Genomic DNA, 20,961 nt, shown 5'->3' on the forward strand with positions numbered 1-20,961 from the left:
CAGCTAAAATATAATTATTATAAGCTATATTATATATTCATAGGAAATATTAAGAGAAGTACTTACTGGTGGGAGAAATAATAGCTAACTTGCAACCATGCTTGTACCCAGGATCTACTCCCATCAAAGTTCGTCCTGGAACAGGGCTTGTTAGAAGCAGTTGTCTGAGGTTTCTTCCAAACATCATGATTGATTCCTTCTCTGCATCTGATGTGAGTTTTGATCTTAGAAGGCACATTTCCATCAAAAAAAAAAAAAAAAAAATTGTTAGTTTTTTTTTCTAATTAACAATCCTAGAAAAGAAAAAATTAAAAATGGATTTATTGTAACAAATAGATTTATTGAGAGAAATACCAAACTAAATAATTGTTTAACGTATCTTTATTGTTGAGAAGAAAAATAGCCTAGGAGGGAAAAAGATCACACTACGAGCAGAATTCAAGTCCTATCTATGATTCATATTGACTGAATGAGTCAAGGCAAATCACAAAATCTCTCGTTATTCTAAGCAACATGATCCAAGAACAGATCTTGCTCAGTCTTTTCAGTAATATCTGACACTTTGTGAATACTGGAGTGGTTGATTATTTCTTTCTCCAGTTCATTTTCCAGATAAAGAAATTGAGGCAAACAGACTTATTCAGGGTCACCCAGCCAATAAATATCTGAGACCAGATTTTAACTAAGGTCATGCTGACTCCAAGTTTAGCACCCTATCCACTACACCAGCTAGCAGCCCTGAAAAAATCATATGTACAATCAAAAAACTTTTGTTCATCAATGCATTACATGAAATTTAATGCAAAATTTCAGAGCATTCTCTCTCTACCTATAAATTTTCCCCCTATATTTTCTCCTCACAATTCATCTTCATACAAAGTCACTATGTGATGGGGAAACAATGAAAGGGACAAGGGAGAAGGGGTACACAAAACATGATAAATTAAGAAATAGAAATGCATTGCTGTGGTATAAAAGCAAAATGCAAAAGGAAATAAACAGTAAAATAATACTGAAGACACATGATGATTTTTCCAAATTGTTCATTCAAGTAATTTATCAAATTTTCATTCACATTTCTTTTTTCATTATCCAGTCACCTTTTAAAAATGAGATGAGACTTAAAACCACAACACTGAAATAGCAGATGGGAATAACTGAAGGCTAGGGCTTCAAAAAGTAAGACTGAAAACAAATAAAGATTCAAGGGACTTGAGAAAAGAGGATGGTGTAGAGCTGAACAAATTCACTAAAGGTTTAAGATAAACATGGAAGATGTGTACCTATACAACCAGTGCATAATTGAAATTTCTTTCCTTTTCTTAATAAGAGGAACATAAAGTCCCTAAAGTTCTTAGAAAAATTCTGCTAAATGACTTAAAAGAAAAAAAAAAGGGAATTATTTCTTTTGAAAACTTTTGAAAAGTTTTAGATTAAGAGTTAAGAAAGAAAATGTGAAAATAATGAGGCAGAAAAGGTTCAACAAGAAGTTGCATATATTTGCTGAAATATTCTATTTGACAATTTTCTTCCAAATTCCCAACCCCAGACTTTTCTGAGGTAGACAACCAAATGCATTGATGAAACAACACTGACTGTTAGACATTATGGGCATAATGAAGATTCAACTGAATCCTTAAAAACCAAAGTAATCCTTGTCCAAATATTAAACATATAGCAAAAATAACGTTTGAATCTAAAAATGAATTATCAAAGTTAAAAGAGAAAGGAGTAGTAAGAATTAGCTAATAAGATGTTATAATAAAGATACCTTGGCTTTTTTTCTCATTTCTCACTTGCTAAAAGCTCATCTGTTTAATCTTCTGGCTTTTATTATCATTACCACCACAGTAATAGACTGGTACCAAAGGATTAGAAATGCAGTACATCAAAAGATCACATATTGCCAACAGTACCTGCAATTCATCTATCAAGAGTTATTTTATGATCTATTTTTAGGAGTTCCAAAACAGAGCAATGAGGATTTATACCAAGATGTTGATGGTTATATATCAGTATCCTGTACTAAATAATTATTGAGTAAATTCTAAAAAACAAGTTCTCTGTGTGTGTATGTCTGTGAGAGAGATGAAACAAAAAGAGAGACAGAGAGAGAGAGACAGAGAAAGAAGAAAGCATATATGCTATATACCTGTACTCTCTACAGAGAAGAGGATAAATGAGTCGTTTGTAAGCATCCTCTACTGAATCATGTAAGATCTTCATTAATTCTGGCCTGGCAAACCTTAAAGGTCTCCATCTGCAGAAAAGAAAAACAAGTTGAAATCATACAACATAAGCAAAAATATGCAATGATAAGGAAAGGGGGAACAATAGAAGTCCACTTTCAGAAAGGAAGCCATAAAAGTAAGCCATAAAATAACTATGAAAGGGAAGTGGGAAAGGAAAATTAGTAAAATTAAGTAAAGTAAAATTAAGTAAATTAAAGTAAAATTAAGTAAATTAAAAATTAAGTAAAGTTAAAAAAAAGTAAAATTAGTAAACTGATAAATGTTAGTAAATATTTAAAGAACAATTAATACTTATGCCATATATTGCTCTCAATATTTTAGAGAAGAAAGCCCTCTACCAAACTCATTTTACAAAAGAAATGTAGTCCTAATAATTCAATCAGAGAGTAAGCATAGTGTGAGAACTTAAAACCAATGTTCTAAATAATAATGATATGAAATTAAAGATACTCTAGTAAAAGGATACCAAAAAAACCAAACCAAAACAAATAATTGTGTGTATAACATTTTTTCACCATGAGATAGACATGTTTCAATAGTGAAGAAGCTAACTTAAGAAAATATATAAAAGAAAAAAATGATATATCAAGAAAAGTAGGAAAAGCCTTTTAAAAATGTAACTCATTTATATTAATAATACCTAGGAAGATGGCAGAGTAGGTCAGAAAAATTTCAGCTCTCCAAATTTCCTCCCCAGAAAAAGACAGAACATTGCCTCAGAGGAAAAGTAGAACCAGCAGAAATAAATAAAAGTCCAAGTAAAGCAATTGTTCTCTTAAGAAAACCCAAGAAGACTTCATAGAAGAAGTGATATCCAGCAGCAGAAGTTCCACAAAATTAAGTGCAAACACCTTCAGGCCAACTCCATGGACTTAAAAATATAAGTCCTAGGGACAGCTGGGATTGGGACATAGCCTCAGCTTTAAAAACCTCACAGACAAGGTGTAGCGAGCTGTCGTCTCCAGAAGCTGCCGGATCGCTCTCTGGGAAGAGATCTGCTGTGTCTACTCAAATCTCTCAGACAGATTCTTCTTCCTGTAGTGAACCGTTGTCTCCAGGCAGTTGCTGTTAACTCTTGTCCAGAGAAGTGACTTCCCTTCCTGCAGAGAGCCCCGTCAAGCCTGATGCAATTCAGAGTCTTTCTTCTTGAATCCTGGCTCTGAATCTCCTCCAGCTCTTATCCTTCTCCAGGCCGATCTGCTCTCTGGGCCCAGTGCTGTCTCTTTTATCCTCCCAGAGAATGGGTGTGGGATAATGCAAGGGCTTCTGGGAAGAACCACCCCAGCCAATGAGCTTGCCCCCTCTATCAAGTCAACCTGAGTTCTCACCTTGTAATTGTCCAGAAAACCTGAATTCTCACCTTGTCACTATCCAGACAACCTCAGTTCTCACTTAGTAATCCTAACAACAAGGTTTGACCCTTGAACAGGAAAAGAATGAAGTACCTTCCACTGTGCAGGGAAACCAAGCAAAGGTATATTGACCAGGTGTATCCCAACCTGGGCTGTCAATGTGGGAAAGAAGGGCTTAGCACATACACTGTAAATGCAGTAGCAGAGAAATAGGGACCCTACTGGCTGTGGACACTTGCAAGAAAAGAGAGTTCCTGATTTCAGTTCCAGTTGTAGTTTTTCAGCCACAAGAAGAACCAGAAAATAAAATTAATTGTAGAAGAATGAATTGGGGGGAGGAAGGGGTGTAAAAAGAGAGAGTAGCAGCTTAGGAATGTAGAGGAAAGCCAAAGGTTTTCAGACTTCAGAAAATAATAATAAGTACCTGAGACTTGGGGCATCATTCCCCATACTTCAGAATTAAAATTAACTTGATGACACTAAAAGCTGCTAAAAACAAAATACATAAATAAAGATGAACAAGCAAAGAGGAAAGAACCTAAAAATGGATAGGTGCTATGGAGATAGAGAAGATCTATATTAATATTTAGAAGAATATTTAGAAAAAGCTCAAAAATTCCACTCTTTTTAATTAATAAATGGAAATTGGTCCCAAGCACAAAGATTCTTCAACTACCTTAAAAAGAACTATATAAATCAAATGAAAGGCTGAAGGGGGAAGGAGGAGAGAGAGAGAGAGAGAGAGAGAGAGAGAGAGAGAGAGAGAGAGAGAGAGAGAGAGAGAGAGAGAGAAGAGAGAGAGAGAGAGAGAGAGAGAGAGAGAGAGAGAGAGAGAGAGAGAGAGAGAGAGATGTAAAAGCAATCCAAGAAAAGAGAGAATCAAAAACTTAAGAGAAAATAATTCTTGAAAACTAGAATTGAGCAAAAGGAAGCTCATGACTAAGTAAAACACAAAGAAATATTAAAACAAAATTTTAAAAATAAAAAATAGAAGAGAAATGATACATCTCATCAGAAAAAAACAATTGATCTGGAGAAGAGATCAAGGGGAAATAATATAAGAATATAATATAAGAATATATTCTGAACTGCCTGAAAATTACAATTTTAAAAAAAAAAAAAAACTTGATACAATATTACAAGGAATTATCAATGAAAATTGCCTTGAAGTTCTAGAACCACCTGAAAAAAGATCCCAGGAGGAAAAATTACAAGAATATCATAAAACTCCCAAGTTAAGGAGAAAACATTGAAAGGAACAAGAAAAAAAAATTAAATATCATACAGCTACAATAAGGATTATACAAGACCTGACAGCTACTACACTGAAGGAATATAGGTTTTTAGAATACTATATTTTATAGAGCAAAAGAGTTGGATTATGGCCAAGTACAATTTACCCCCAAAAAAACTGAAAAACGTTCAGATACTTATGATAAAAACAGCAGAACTTAAGAAAAGATTCGACATATTATACCCAGGAGAAATTAAAGTAATTTATACTTCCTGTAAAACACTAGAATACAAAATGATTCCAAAAAAAAAAAAAAAAAATCAACACATACATAATAAGAAAAACCAGAAATACATGACAGAAGAAATTCTACTCAAAATAACAGCAAAATATCTGAAGGTGGCTGACACTGACAAATACAACTACAAAATTCTTACAAAAGTATTAAATTACAAATTTACAAAAGAATTAAATAATTGGAAAAGATTCTTACTGAATGTCAACATCAAAAGTCACAGAGGAATCAAGGTCTCAGAGATACCATAATAAATATATAAAAATAAGATGAGTGAGCAATGAGAAAGGAAACTAAAGTGAAACAAATGACAGCTCATAAATCTAATTAGAATTCCACAAAAGAATAGGGAAAATTGGAGAGATTTAAAAAGTAGTCTCACTAAGTAGAAAAATGAAAACATAGGAGAATAAGTCTAAATCCTGAAAGACACAAAGGTAAATTCTGGGAGAAGGGTCTGGGAGAAAATTAAAAAAAAAAAAAAAAAATGAAGCAGCTAATATTAAGCCCTTAATAGGTAGGGAACTGAACTATTTCTTTGCTTGATTGACAAATTTTGTATACTTGGCAAGGGGATGGACAAAGTGTCTGAAATTGTTTGTTTTTTGAGCAATTGATTAATATTAATTTCCAGTAATGGAAACTTGAAATCTGGTTAAGAGATGGAACATGAAAAGGATGGAGCATGGCAACTTTAAGATGGCCAGAAAGTAGCACAGTTAATCCAGACTAGAAACAGAAAAGAATAAAAAATCAGGGGGCCAGGACAGAAGAAATTCAGAGAAAGAAGAGACAGCACAATGCTCAGTAAAAGAGCAAGCAAGCATCTAACAGCAAAAGGGTCCTATCAGGGAAACCAGCATAAGCTTTGGTAAATAAATCAATCAAAAAGAATAGTTAAAAAAACCAACACAAGCTTTTGGTCTTTTTTCTTTTTGATCTGCTTTTTATTATGGTAACTGTGGAAATAGGTATAGAGAAACTGCACAGTTTAATATATAGTGGAGTACTTGCCATCTAGGGAAGGCGGTAGGGGGAGAGAGAAAAAAAAAAAATTGGGAACACAAGGTTTTCCAAGGGTCAAAGTTGAAAACTATCTTTGCATGTGTTTTGAAAATAAAAGGCTTTGTATATAAAAAAAAAAAAAAAAAAAAAAGACAATGCAAGCTAGCTAGAGATCCATTAATTAGGAACTAAATTAAGAAGCTGGCCCAAGCCTCTGAGAAAAGAAATGGAAAATAGTGCCTGCATCCCTATGTCATTGCTCAAGGAGAAAAGATCAACATTTTTACTTCTCACAGAAATGAAAAACATAAGAGACAGGGTTAACTCAATACTTGGAAGGCCGACTTTAGAAAGCTTGCGGGAAGACATAGACCAATACAATCTCCAAAATGTGAATAGGGACTGTCAGTGATTGTGAATAGGGATTGTCAGGATTACAAGGTGATAACTCAGGTTGTCTAAACAATTCTCTAGCTCAGAATTCACACCTTTGGTTCAGGCCTTTGAAAGGAGTTTGCACCTTTGGACTTCTGGGGGAGAGTTTACATGTCCAAAGGAGTTTGCACCTTCAAAAGGAGCAAGTTCATTGGCTGTAGGAGTTCTCACAAGCCCAATCTCTGCTAGGATAAAAGAGGAGGGAAGTCGGGCAAGGAGACTGGCTGGGAGATTGAGTTGAGACGGCAGTCTGAAAGGATAACTTAGAGACGACCAGACCTTTACATGTCAGGACTAAAGTAAAAACAAAATAAATAACTCTCAATAGTAAGATAAGGAGAAAAATACAATACAACACAATACAATACAAGGAGAACAAGATTAAAATGTGTAGATCCAAGCACAGAGTAAAACAAAAGGAAACCAAAAGGAAAGCCACTAATTAAAGCAAAAGGTAGGGGCTAGTGCTTGTTATCCTACCCAGAATGGTTACAGTGACATCTAAAAGACAAAGAAGATAGGATCTAACAGAATCTACACAATCTATCTACAAGACCCAGAGGAGATGGAGCCTAGCATTACTATAAGTCATAATGTAAGAAGTAAAGTTGTAAAGATGACTAAACAAAAGTAAAAGCTTATGACAATGAAAAAATATTAGGATTTAAGAAAAACTTGAGAGACATTAACTCAGAAGAAAAATACTCTACAATGTGAACAAATGTTTTAAAAAATGGTCTGACAGAAAAAGAAGTCTAGAAGAAATTAAGCAAACAAAACAAAATAAAACAAAAAAGCCCTAAATTAGAGCTCTTTAGAGGAAAAAAATATTGTAAAGAAAACATCTTGGAACAAAGAGGTAAATCAAATCAACAAACCTTTTTTAACTTACCACTATATGCTGGTTATAGAAAAAAGCATTTAAGCTACTAGGTGCCACAGACTTGTGCCAAGCACATGTGCAAAAGCTCAGACTATAGAAAAAGGTAAAAGCCTCTCAAGATCACAGTCTATTAAGACAATAGGAAAACAACTATATAAAAACAATACACTTGATCAACTAATTAGAGAAAAATAACAGTGTGACACATTTTGGGAAAGGAAAGGCTTCACAAAGAAGGCAGGGAAGACCAAAGGAAGAAAGGAAGAAGTAGAATGCATTAGGCACTGGGGACATTTATTGAAAAGATCCAGTCTCAAAAGGATAAATCTTATTCAAAGAACAATAAGGAAGCTGGTAATACCGAATCCCAGAGTACCAGGAGAAGGAGAAAAGGATAAGAAAATCTAAAAGGTTGAAGGTGCCAGATTGTGAAGGGCTTTAAATTCCAAAGAAAAGATTTTATATTTGATTTCAGAGTTAATAAGCAACAACTGGAGTTTTTTTAAATAATAAACACTAGGGATAAAAAGAAAAGTAAAAAACAAGATAACCAAAAATATTAAAATAAAGTTAATATATTAAAAAACAGGGAAAAAATGAAGTGTTGGCATTAAAAAAAAAATAACTTGAGGGGAAGCTAGGTGGCACAATGAATGGAGCATCAGCCCTTAAGTCAGGAGGATCCCAGTTCAAATCTAACCTCAGACATTTAACACTTCCTATCTGTGTGACCCTGGGCAAGTCACTTTATCCCAACTGCCTGAGGGAGGGAGGAACCTTGAAAAAAACAGATCAAGGAAAAATTACTTAAAGGGTAAATAACAAAGGATTCTAGGAAAATGGCAGAGAAGAGTAGGAAATTCCAAGCTCTCCAGATACCCCCCTGAAAAGAGAAAATACAACCTCAGGATGAATATGGACAAGTAAAAACAACAGAATAGTAGACCTCTGGGAGCAATCTCAGAAGATACCAGAAAGGAGTTGTGATCCCTGTGAAGTATAAACACCTCCAGGCTAATTCTGTAGGAACAGTAAGCATCAAGCCCTAGGACTGTCTAGAATGGGAGGTAACCACTGCCCCAGCTACAAGAATTTTCAAATCCCTAAAAGTGTGAGAAACTGCAAGAGATACATCTCAACTGGAAGATTGTGGGAACCTAAGCTGATGAAGGACACCAAGCTCATCTGAGCTGCCAAGATGAAGCCTTGGAGGAGAAAGAACTAGCAGACATGCAAGAGGCTTTGCCAAAATGAGAGATAGGAAGGATTCAAGGATTCTGTGTAGATTCAAGTCTGGGGAACGAGATAAGGGGGTAGAGTCCTTGAAAGTAACAGGCAAGATTTTTGTGGGTAGAAGTTTTAGGGGAAAGATAATAGGTTCCATTTGAACACAATAAATTTAACATGCTCATGAGATAACCAAGTTGAGATATCAAAGAGGCAATTAGAGATATGTGACAGGAGGTATAGATAAGTAGAGTTTTCTAAAAAATGTAACATTTGATCTTGTCCTATTTTGCAAAAATTCTCCTATTTCTGATGACCTTTCAAATATTACTGAAAGCAATAATTATCACATATGCCAGTTATTTGAAGTATGTCGAAATTCTGATTCAAGAGATTTTAACAAAATTATCTGTTATAACTTATTTAAGTAAAACCCATGAGTAAAATAAGAAATTAACTGGCTGTACAATCATGGGCCCATTCACCCCGAGTAGCAGCCCTAGATTTTCTTTGATCTTCCTCTTTTTTCTCAAGCTTTCCTCTTAGCTCACTCAGAGCTCGAGCAGTTCTGACACTACTCTTACTTTATCATACCATATTTCAATTACATTCCTTTTTTTTAATGTCCTTTCATCCATCTTCTGGATGTGACCTCCCCTTTTTTTAGATAAAAAAGGCATTTATTAATCATTTTCTAAGTGACAAATACTAGGTTAAGTGCCAGAGAGATCCAAAAGAGACATGATGATATACAGTTACAGGGATAGTGGTGGCTAAAGCCACAGGGGAGATAACTGACACTCTCTTCCCAAAAACAAAGAATTCGAATAGTCTGCCCAACATATAGTTATCAATTAGATCTATTTATATCCTCATAGTGCCAGGTTCAGTGCCATGCTTTAATTTTGGACAGGATCAGTTCTTGGTATTAAACTGAGCTCCTGCACTGACCTCCACGTTCCATGCTTAGTCCCCTTCCTCAAGACCTTGGAGACTGAGTTCTAGATCGTCTATACCTACCATAGAATCCCATAACAGATTGCCTGACACAATGGAGTCCTGAGGTGTCCTGATAAGAGTATGCACAGGGATCAGTCTGTTCCCAGTCCTTTCCAAGATCCACCATGTAGATGGATGCTCTTTTTTACCTGGGGCATTTTCAAGGGAACACTTTTTTACTCCTTCCAGATATAGATTCTTATAGGTAACACATGGTTCTGGTAGTGCTGGGAGAATTTCAGCTTATTGGGTTGCATTGGCTTGGCTGATAGACTCTTTTTTCTATTGCTTCTGGATTGCAAGAAGTCATTGCATTTCTTTTTCTTTTTTTTTCCCATGTTAAACATGTTAAAATATATGTTAAATCCAATTATACATAAACATATTTATACAATTCTCTTGCTGCACAAGAGAAATCAGATTGAAAAAAGAAAGTAAATGAGTAAGAAAACAAAAAGCAAGCAAACAACAAAAAGAGTAAGAATGTAATGTTGTGATTCACATTCAGTTCCTACAGTCCTCTCTCTGAGTGTAAATGGCTCTCTTCATCACAAGATCATTGGAACTGGCATGAATCATCTCATTAAGAATCATGTTCCTGATACATTGTTGGTGGAGTTGTGAAAGAATCCGGCCATTCTGGAGAGCAATTTGGAACTATGCCCAAAAAGTTATCAAACTGTGCATACCCTTTGACCCAGCAGTGTTACTACTGGGCTTATATCCCAAGGAAATACTAAAGAGTGGAAAGGGACCTGTATGTGCCAAAATGTTTGTGGCAGCTCTTTTTGTTGTAGTTAGAAACTGGAAATTGAATGGATGTCTATCAATTGGAGAATGGTTGGGTAAATTGTGGTATATGAAGGTTATGGAATATTATTGCTCTGTAAGAAATGACCAGCAGGAGGAATACAGAGAGGCTTGGAGAGACTTACATGAACTGATGCTGAGTGAAATGAGCAGAACCAGAAGATCACTATACACTTCAACAACAATACTACATGAGGATGTATTCTGATGGAAGTGGAAATCTTCAACATAAAGAAGATCCAACTCACTTCCAGTTGATCAATGATAGACAGAAATAACTATACCCAGAGAAGGAACACTGGGAAGTGAATGTAAATTGTTAGCACTACTGTCTCTCTACCCAGATTACTTATACCTTCGGAAGCTAATAATTAATGTGCAACAAGAAAAAGGTATTTACACACATATATTGTATCTAGGTTATATTGTAACACATGTAAAATGTATGGGATTGCCTGTCATCGGGAGGAGGGAGTGGGGGGAGGGAGGGGATAATTTGGAAAAATGAATTAAAAAAAAAAAAAAAAAAAAAAAAGAATCATGTTCATCAGAATTGATAGTCATGCAATACTGATGATGATGTATATACAATAATCTCTGGGTTCTGCTCATTTCACTTAGCAAGAGTTCTTGTAAGTCTCTCCAGGCCTCTGAAATCATCCTCCAGATCATTTTTATAGAACAATAATATTCCATAACATTCACATACTATAACTTATTCAGCCATTCTCCAACTTATGGACATTCACTCATTTTCCAGTTTCTTTCCACTACAAAAAGGGCTGCCTCAAACATTTTTGCACATATGGGTTCCTTTCTTTCCTTTAAGATCTCTTTGGGATATAGGCCCAATAGAAACACTGCTAGGTGAAAAGGGATGCAGAGTTGGATAATGTTTTGAACATAGTTCCAAATTGCTCTCCAGAATGACTGGATTCTTTCACAGATCCACCAACAATGTTTTACTGTCCCAGTTTTCCCACATCCCCTCCAACATTCATCCTTGTCCTTTCCTGTCATCTTAGCCAATCTGAGAGGTATGTAATGGTATGTCAGAGTTGCCTTAATTTGAGTCAATTCTTTATATGTTTTAGAAATGAGACCTTTATCAGAACTCTTTTTTTTTTAATATTTTTTTATTTTGATTTTTTTTCCACAGTATATATGCATGAGTAATTTTTTAAATAATATTATCCCTTGTATTCATTTTTCCAAATTATCTCCCCCCATCAGAACTCTTAAGTGTAAAAATGATTTCCCAATTTACTGCTTCCCTTCTAATCTTGTCTGCATTTAGTTTTGTTTGTACAAAAACTTTTTACCTTAATATAATTAAAATTATCTATCTGGTGATTAATTATGAGTTCTAGTCCTTTGGACACAAATTCCTTCCTTCTCCACAGATCTGAGAGATAAAATATCCAATATTCTAGGATAGAATTTGCTTATAATATCATTCTTTATGTCTAAATCATGAACCCACTTAGATCTTATCTTGGTATGTAGTGTTAGGTGTAGGTCAAGCCCTAAATTCTTCCGTATTAGTTTCCAATTTTCCCAGTAGTTTTTGTCAAGTAATGAGTTCTTATCCCCAAAACTGGGGTCTCTGGGTTTGTCAAACACTAGATTGCTATAGTTATTGCCTATTTTGTCCTGTGATCCTAACCTATTCCACTGATCAACTACTCTGTTTCTTAGCCAGTACCAAATGGTTTTGATGACTGCTTTTTTATAATATAGTTTTAGGTCTGGCATAGCTGGGACACCTTCATTAGCATTTTCTTTCCATTAATTCCCTTGAAATACTTAACCTTTTGTTTTTCCAGATGAACTATTTTCTAGATCTGTAAAATAATTTCTTGGGAGTTTGATTGGTATGGATAGATTAATTTAGGTAGTAATGTCATTTTTTATTATATTTGCTTGGCAAATGAGCACTTGATATTTTTCCAACTAATTAGATCTGACTTTATTTGTATGGAAAGTGTTTTGTAGTTGTGTTCATATAGTTCCTGACTTTCCCTTGGCAGATAGATTCTCAAATATTTTATATTATTGACTTAATTTTGAATAGAATTTGTTTTTGTATCTCTTGCTGCTGGACTTTGTTGGTAATATATAAAAATGAGGAAAATTTATGTGAATTTATTTTGTATCCTGCAACTTGGCTAAAGTTGTGAATTATTTCTAGTAGTTCTCTAAGTATACCATCATATCATCTGCAAAGAATGATAATATAGTTTCCTCATGACCTATTCTAATTCCTTTAATCTCTTTTTCTTTTCTTATTGCCAAAGCTAACATTTTTAATACCATACTGAAAATAATGATGATAGTGGGCAGCCTTGTTTCACTCCTGATCTTATTGGGAATGGTTCTAGTTTGTCCCTATTACATCTGATGCTTGCTGATGGTTTTAAATAGATGTTACTGATGATTTTAAGGAAAAGTCCATTTATTCCTATATTCTTTAATATTTTTAATAGGAATGGGTGTTGAATTTTATCAAATGCTTTTTCTGCATCTGTTGAGATAATCATATGATTTTTGTTAGTTTGGTTATTGATACATTATACTGATAATGTTCCTAATACTGAACCAGACCAGCATTCCTGGTATAAATCCTACTTGGTCAAAATGTATTATACTGGGGATGATTTTTTGTAATCTCATTGCTAATGTTTTATTTAAGATTTTTGACCCAGCAGTGTTACTACTGGGCTTATATCCCAAAAAGATGTTAAAGGAGGGAAAGGGACCCACATGTGCCAAAATGTTTGTGGCAGCTCTTTTTGTAGTGGCTAGAAACTGGAAAATGAATGGATGTCCATCAATTGGAGAATGGTTGGGTAAATTATGGTATATGAATGTTATGGAATATTATTGTTCTATAAAAAATGACCAAAAGGAAGAATACAGAAAGGCTTGGAGAGACTTACATGAATTGATGCTAAGTGAAATGAGCAGAACCAGGAAATCCTTATACATGGCAACAACAAGACTATATGATGATCATTTCTGATGGCCATAGCTCTCTTCAACAATGAGATGATTCAAACCAATTAAAATTGTTCGGTGATGAAGAGAGCCATTTACACCCAGAAAGAGGACTGTGGGAACTGAATATAGACTACAACATAGCATTTTCATTCTTTCTGTTATTGTTTGCTTGCATTTTTGTTTTCCTTCTCAGGTTTTATTTCATTCTAAATCCAATTTTTCTTGTGCAGCAATATAACTATATAAATATGTATACATATATTGGATTTAACATATATTTTAACATATTTAACATGTATTTGATTACCTGCCAGTGCTAGAAGAGGAAGTGGGGGAAAGGAGGGGAAAATAGAAGGTTTTGCAAGGGTCAATGTTGAAAAATTACCCATGCACATGTTTTGTAAATAAAAAGCTATAATAAAATAACATATATTTAAAAAAAAAAAAAAAAAAAAAAGATTTTTGTATCAATATTCATTAGGGAAATTGGTCTATAATTTTCTTTCTGTTTTCACTCTACCTAGTTTAGCTTTCACTATCATATCTGTGTCATAAAAGGAATTTGGTGGGATTCCTTCTTTCCCTAATTTTTCAAATAGTTTATATAGTACTGGAATTAATTTTTCTTTGAATATTTGGTACCATTCATATCTGGTCCTGGAGATTTTTTCTTAGGGAGTTGATTAATGGCTTGTTCTATTTCTTTCTCTAAAATGGGAATATTTAAATAATTTATTTCCTCTTCTACTAACTTGGGGCAATATATATTTTTGCAGGCATTCCTCCACTTCACTTAGATTATCCAATTTATTGACATATAGTTGCTAATTATTGCTCTAACTTCCTCTTCATTGATGGAAAATTCTCCCTTTTCATTTTTAAGACTAACAATTTGATTTTCTTCTTTCTTTTTTTTAATCAAATTAACTAAAGGTTTATCTATTTTGTTGGTTTTTTCATAAAGCTAACTCTTCATTTATTTATTAATTCAATAGATTTCTTATTTTCAATGTTATTAATTTCCCCTTTTATTTTCAGAATTTCAAATATTTAATATTTGATTCAATATTTGAGGAGTTTAAATTTGTTCCTTTTCTAGCTTTTTAATTTGTAAACCCAATTCATTGATCTCTTTATTTTATACAAGTTAGCACCTAGAGATATAAAATTTCCCCTTATAATTCTCTTTGGCTATATCCTACAAATTTTGGTATGTTGTCTCATTATTGTCATTCTCTTGGGTGAAATTATTGATTTGCTGTTTCATCCATTCATTCTTTAGGATTAGATTATTTATGTTTGGCATATTTTCTCCTGGCTTTATCATGCATGTGATTTTTATTGCATCATGATCTGATTTTTGCCTTTGATTTTGAGGGTTTTATGCCCTAACACTTGGTCAACTTTTATATAAGTTCCAAGAACTACTGAGAAAAAAGTAAACTCCTTTCTGTCTCCATTCAATTTTCTCCAAAGTTCTATCATACCTAACTTTTCTAACATTTTGTTTACCTCCTTAACTTCTTTCTTATTTATTTTGTGGTGCAATTTATCTAGTTCTGAGAGAGCAAGGTTGAGATCCCCCACTAGTATAGCTATTTCTTCTTGCTTCTCTCTTAACTTCCCCTCTAGGAATTTGGATGCTATATCACTTTGTGCATATGTTTAGTATTGATATTGCTTCATTTTCTAAGGTACTCTTTAGTAAAATATAGTTTCCTTCCTTATCTCTTTTAATTAGATCTATCTTTGCTTTTTCTTGCCCTGAGATCAGGATTACAACTCCTGCTTTTTTTACTTCACCTGAAGCATAACAGATTCTGCTCTAGTCCTTTACCTTCACTCTGTATAGATCACTATGTTTTTTAAATGTGTTTCTTGCAAACAACATTATTGTAGGATTTGGCTTTTAATCCAATCTGCTGTCACCTTCCATTTTATGAGTTTATCCTATTCACATTCACAGCACAAATAACTAATTCTGTATTTCCTGCTATCTTATTTACCCTAATTTATGCTTTTCTCTTTCCTTTCCCCTTTCTCTCCTCCTCAATATTTTGCTTTTGATGACTATCTCCCTCAAACAGTCCTCCCCCTTCTTAAAGCCCCTCCCTTTTTTTTTTATACCTTTCCCCTAAAATTTCTGTTTTCCTTTCTATTAGTCTTTCCCTTTCTTTTCCCCCTTTCCATCCCACTTCCTTGTAAGGTGAGAGAAGTTTTTCTGTGAAGCCAAATATGTCTGATATTCTTTCTCAGAGCCAAATCTGATGAGAGTAAGATTCACACAAATTCATCCCATTCCCTTCTTTCCCTTCGTTTATAATAGGTTTTCTTGGCATCTTCATGAGATATAATGTCTCTTATTTTACCTCCTTTTTCCTCTTTTTCCAGTATGATCCCCTTTCCATCTCTAGTTTCTTTTTCATATTATAATAATAAAATGAAATTATACTCACATTCTCTAAGTATACCCATAACAGAAAAAGTTCTCTAAAGTTAAAACATAGTGATACATACAGAGTGAAGGTAAAGAAAGGGCTAGAGAAGAATCTATTATGCTTCAAGTTTAAAAAAAAAAAAAAAAAAAAAAAAAAAAAGCAGGGGTCAAAATGCTGATCTCATTTAATCTAATTAAGAGATCTAATTAAGAGATCTAATTAAGAGAGATAAGGAAGTGATGCCTGTTGTGGTCCCTTTAAGACCACAGATTGATTTATTTCTTTTTGATTCTCAGCCCCTCCTAGCTGATCAATTCAAGAAGCTAGGACCTTTGATTCACAAATGCTGATCAAAAGCACCCTTTGAATTCTAATAGGAAATATTTGGGCTCTCACAACCTCCATTGGATCTGAGCCAACTTGGGCTGTCCCAGCCCCCATTCTAATGATCTGCTCAGTTTTCCCAACCCCCACCAAGCAAATTCGTGTCCATCAAGGAGCTAACCTGGGACTACAGGCCCCTTTAGCTAAATCTCTCATTATAAAAGAGACAAATTAGAGCCCTCTCTTTGCAGAGGGTCTAAACATATCACCACCATGCCAGGCACCAAAGACTCTCTGCCCATTGGAACACTATTTCCCATGCCCTCTTATCTCTACCTTCACCTTTTACTAACTAGACTTTAACTTTACTTCCAAACCCCAAAATAAGCCTCTTTTATCAATCTAGGTTTTCTGGCCTGTAAATTCCTTTATAGGGGACTCTGGCGCTGCTACTAGACCTCATTTAACTCCATATCCTTCCGAATTCAAAGAGGTTGCAGGGGAGCTCCATTTAACTCCCGAACCCATCACTAGGCCTCAACTAAACCCTAATTTCATTTAGCTACCCCTTATCTAGAACTGATCAGAAGGAAACTATATTTTACTAAAGGGTACCCTAAATAATGAAGCAATATCAATACTAAACATATTCTCTAGAGTTCTTTCCTTTTTACCTTTTTATGTTTCTCTTGAGTTCTGTGTTTGGAGATCAATTTTTTTTGTTCAGTTCTTGTCTTTTCATTAGAAATAGATTAAATTCACCTTTATCATCTTCCCAGAAAAATAATGCTCATTTTAGCTGGATAGTTTATTCTTGGCTGTAATCCAAATTCCTTTGCATTTTGGAATATCAGATTCCAGGCCCTTCTGATTCTTTAAGGTGGAATTTGCTAGGTCCTGGGTAATACTAATTGTGGCTCTCAGTATTTCAATTGTTTCTTGCTGGTTGCTTGCAATATCTTTTCTTTGGGGCAATAGTTCTGAAATTTAGCAACAATATTCCTTGGAGATTTAATTTTGGGGTCTCTTTCAGGAGGTGATTGGTGAATCCTTTCAATGGCTATTTTACCTTCTGATGCTAAAATATCAGAGCAGTTTTCTTTTATGATTTCCTGCAACATAATGTCTAGGTTCTTTTTTTCATCATGGCTTTTAGGAAGTCCAATAATCCTTAGATTGTCTCTCTTAGATCTATTTTCCTGGTCAGTTGTTTTTGCTAGGGGGTATTTCATATTTTCTTCTGTTTTTTCATTTTTTTGTTGTTGTTTGACTAATTTTTGAAGTCTTATTGAGTCATTCACTTCCATTTGTTTGATTCTAATTTTTAGTATTATTTTCTTCAGCTACCTTTTTTAGCTCCTTTTGTAATTGGCCAATTGAATTTTTTTTGTTTATTGCATTCTTTTTCCATTTCACAAATTTTGTTTTTCAGTGAATTGGTATTTGTATCTCTTTTGTAGGGCATTACATGATTTTTCCATTCCTTCTTACAATGATCTCATTTCATTTCCCCATTTTTCTTCTATCTTTTAAGATCCTTTATGCAATCTTCCAAAAAAACCTTATGAAATGGGGATCAGCTTATATTATCTCCTTTTGGGGCTTCATCTGGAGTTGCTTTGCCTTTAGGAACCTCAGGATTTGAGGTTCTTCTCTTTCTCCATAAAAGCTGACTATGGTGAGAGTTCTTTTTGGTTTTTTATTCAATTTTTTTTTAAACTTAAGGTCTCAAGTATACATATATTGTATTTAACTTATACTTTAACATATTTAACATGTATTGGTCAACCTGCCATCGGGGGAAGGAGTGGAGGGAAGGAGGGGAAAAGTTGGAACAAAAGGTTTTGCAATTGTCAATGCTGAAAAGTTACCCATGCTTATATCTTCTAAATAAAAAGCTATTAAAAAAAAAAAATCGCTGACATGCCAAGTTATTATTTACTTTGAAAGGTTGGAGTTATGGTGCTATCAATAGATTTGTCTTTAGAGTACAGTCTTGGAAGACTGATCTGCTACAATTATAGAAAAAATTCCCCAGGATTGAATCTAGTGATACTAAATCGAACAGGTTCTAAAAAAAACAAATGAAAACTTTCAGATTGTCTATTTAAAAAATCCCCAAATCAACCAACCTAAACCAGAAAATAGTTTGACTTTGGCATTGTTTATTCTTCTCAATAAAATTGATGACTTGTAAAAAAAAAGACTTGAGGTTTGTTCAATGCAAAGAAGGGAAAGCTGCTTTAATTTGCCCTGGGGCAGTTCTGCTGATTGATTTCCAGTGCTGGATATAGATCCTACATTCTTCAGGGGCTCAGTGGTTTAAAATTTGCCTTTAGCAGCTAATCTACCAAAACACCTGCTTGCAACCAGCCTAAGAGGCTCGCAGAAGATTCCCAGTTGCAACACTGACTCCCCACCTCTGCTCCTTGCCCCAGTCTCCCTGTTCTGTGCTATGGGCTAGACAGACTGACTCCCTGACAGTCTGAAACAGAAGTGTTCTGAAGTTCTTCCAAGGAATCTTCTTCTGGGAATGTGTTGTACTCCAAATATTTGTGGGTTCTGTGACTCCAAAACCAGCTTCATCTGCTGTTGGTTTGAGAAAGTCAGAGGAGGTCACAGAAAGTTGTGTCTACTCTCTGCCATCTTGGCTCCATACCCTAGTCATTGCATTTCTGAATCATTTTTGAATCTGGTGTGATTTTTGCTACAGCAAGCACATAGGAAACCTCCTTGATCAGAAATCAACTATACAGGGGCAGCTAGGTGGCGCAGTGGATAGAGCACCAGCCTTGAATTCAGGAGGACCCGAGTTCAAATATGGTCTTCTCTCCACTAACAAAATCACCCTTGGACTACTAGAGCACCCTCCTAAGTGAATTCTTCTCTAATGGTTAAGATTGATTTATTGTAATCATTCTATCTAGCAATTAGTTCTACACCTAATGCATAGCTGGAGCTTCATAAATGCTTGCTGAATTGAAATGATTTTCCAAATGACTGAAATCTTCAATCACTACTATTTTACACTTCTGAACCAAGTTTATGCTTAGTTTCCCAAATTTCCTATCCAGGTAGTTTGTTGTATACTCTATTAATAAAATAATTTATTCTTCCATCAATCACACCAATGTTCTCCATTATTCTTTCTTTTTGAATCTCCAACACATTGCACATTTTTGGCCCACGGTAGGCATTTAATAAACATCTACTGATTGACTATTATCTCACACAAATGTATCTTAATAAACAATGCAAACATGCCTATCCCCATGTATGTAACTTAAAATATAAAAATCATACATGCACACACAGACACACAATAGTAATGCTAATTACTAGTTTAGAACTCTGTCATTAAAGAAAAATGATTAAAACATCTATACAGTCAAAATTTCAAAAAAGAAAAACTACATTGAGTTATTCAGACACTTGTGTTACATAGTTTTAAATTAAAGTTTTGGTTCAAACAACACCTCAAAGCATTAAGAACCCTAAGTTAGTTTTCTAAAAAGGAGGGAGTGTGAGAAGGTCATAAAAATCAGCAGACAGACCTGTTCTGGACACACCAACTACAGAATTCATTCTTCACATTATCAGGAATATTGACCTTCACTGTCAGGATCTTCAAATTTTCCCCTCGGTTAATGGCCAGAATCTGAGTGTAAACATAAATGGCAAAGACAGATGACATACAAAATATATAAAGGATAAACTTATTAAGTCAACATTTATGAAAGAGACTGTCTGACATTCTACAACAAAGCAGGCCAGTCATTTGGAAAATAATTAAGTTCTACTTTATCTCAAAATGGATTTCAGTAATCTATCAATAAGCATTATTAAATGAACAAAGGATTAGAGTCATACCATACTTTTATGATTAGTAATTTTTATTAGATTTAATAATTGGCTTATGATAAAGTGACATGCATATAAAATAAATTTCTATATAAAATGTTCTTAATTTAGATCCCATTGATTTAGAATTATTATAACAAAATTCAAATTTATCAGCATGACAGGATCTAAAATGAATTTTATATTTTCCAAAACTATGTAAAAGTATTTACTAAGAAAATAACAATGTATATAAAATTCCAAAGACAATGCTTAAATTTTGAAATACATTCTTATTCTTAAACTCATCTGAAGCATGCGTTTACTTATGACATTTTTCATGCTCTTTAAAAATTATGTTTAACTGTTAAATTTAAACAGACTCATTGAGAACTTCTAACAAGTAAATATTTTGTTAGCAAATTCAACTTATAAAAAAAAAAAGCTACTATGAGTATCTGAAAATATTGAACAAGTATTTCTTGTCTATATTCAGAATATTTCTTAATTTATACTGATAATCCTCCAAAAATACTGAGGCTTTACTATATAAAAAAATTTCCCCTTGTGCATTCAACTGTATATTTTGAAAAGTTTATACACAAAACCAGATTACAACATTCCAAAAAGATAAAGATCCTTATATCTTCCATCTCCATATAATAGCCTAATGTAATACCAAACAGAAACAGCCAATTTTAAAAACTGTTCAAAGCATTTGAGGAAAAAAAAGGGTTGGAAAAGAGAGGTAAAAGTTTTACTTTTGTAATAGTCAAAACCAAAAAAAGCCCACAAATATAAAACAAATTCTCATTACATTTTATAAATGAATCAAATATTTTAAATGTTTAAAAAATCCTTCTTAAA

At 33.9% G+C, this 20,961-nt stretch overlaps 1 protein-coding gene across 5 annotated transcripts in view; it reads right to left on the reverse strand.

Annotated features, from left to right (window-relative positions):
• Positions 1-20,961, reverse strand: part of SRBD1 (S1 RNA binding domain 1) — a 302,637-nt gene that overhangs the window by 231,744 nt on the left and 49,932 nt on the right. For all 5 annotated transcript variants that reach the window (XM_074286722.1, XM_074286726.1, XM_074286723.1 and 2 more), the window contains 3 exons: positions 19,809-19,912; positions 2,153-2,260; positions 67-224 (listed from right to left, as the gene is read on the reverse strand). In XM_074286722.1, the coding sequence (XP_074142823.1) occupies positions 67-224; positions 2,153-2,260; positions 19,809-19,912 (370 nt within the window). The remainder of the gene's footprint in view (positions 1-66; positions 225-2,152; positions 2,261-19,808; positions 19,913-20,961) is intronic.

The sequence above is a fragment of the Sminthopsis crassicaudata genome, chromosome 2 (genome assembly GCF_048593235.1).
Source record: "Sminthopsis crassicaudata isolate SCR6 chromosome 2, ASM4859323v1, whole genome shotgun sequence".
Classification (NCBI taxonomy): Eukaryota; Metazoa; Chordata; class Mammalia; order Dasyuromorphia; family Dasyuridae; genus Sminthopsis; species Sminthopsis crassicaudata.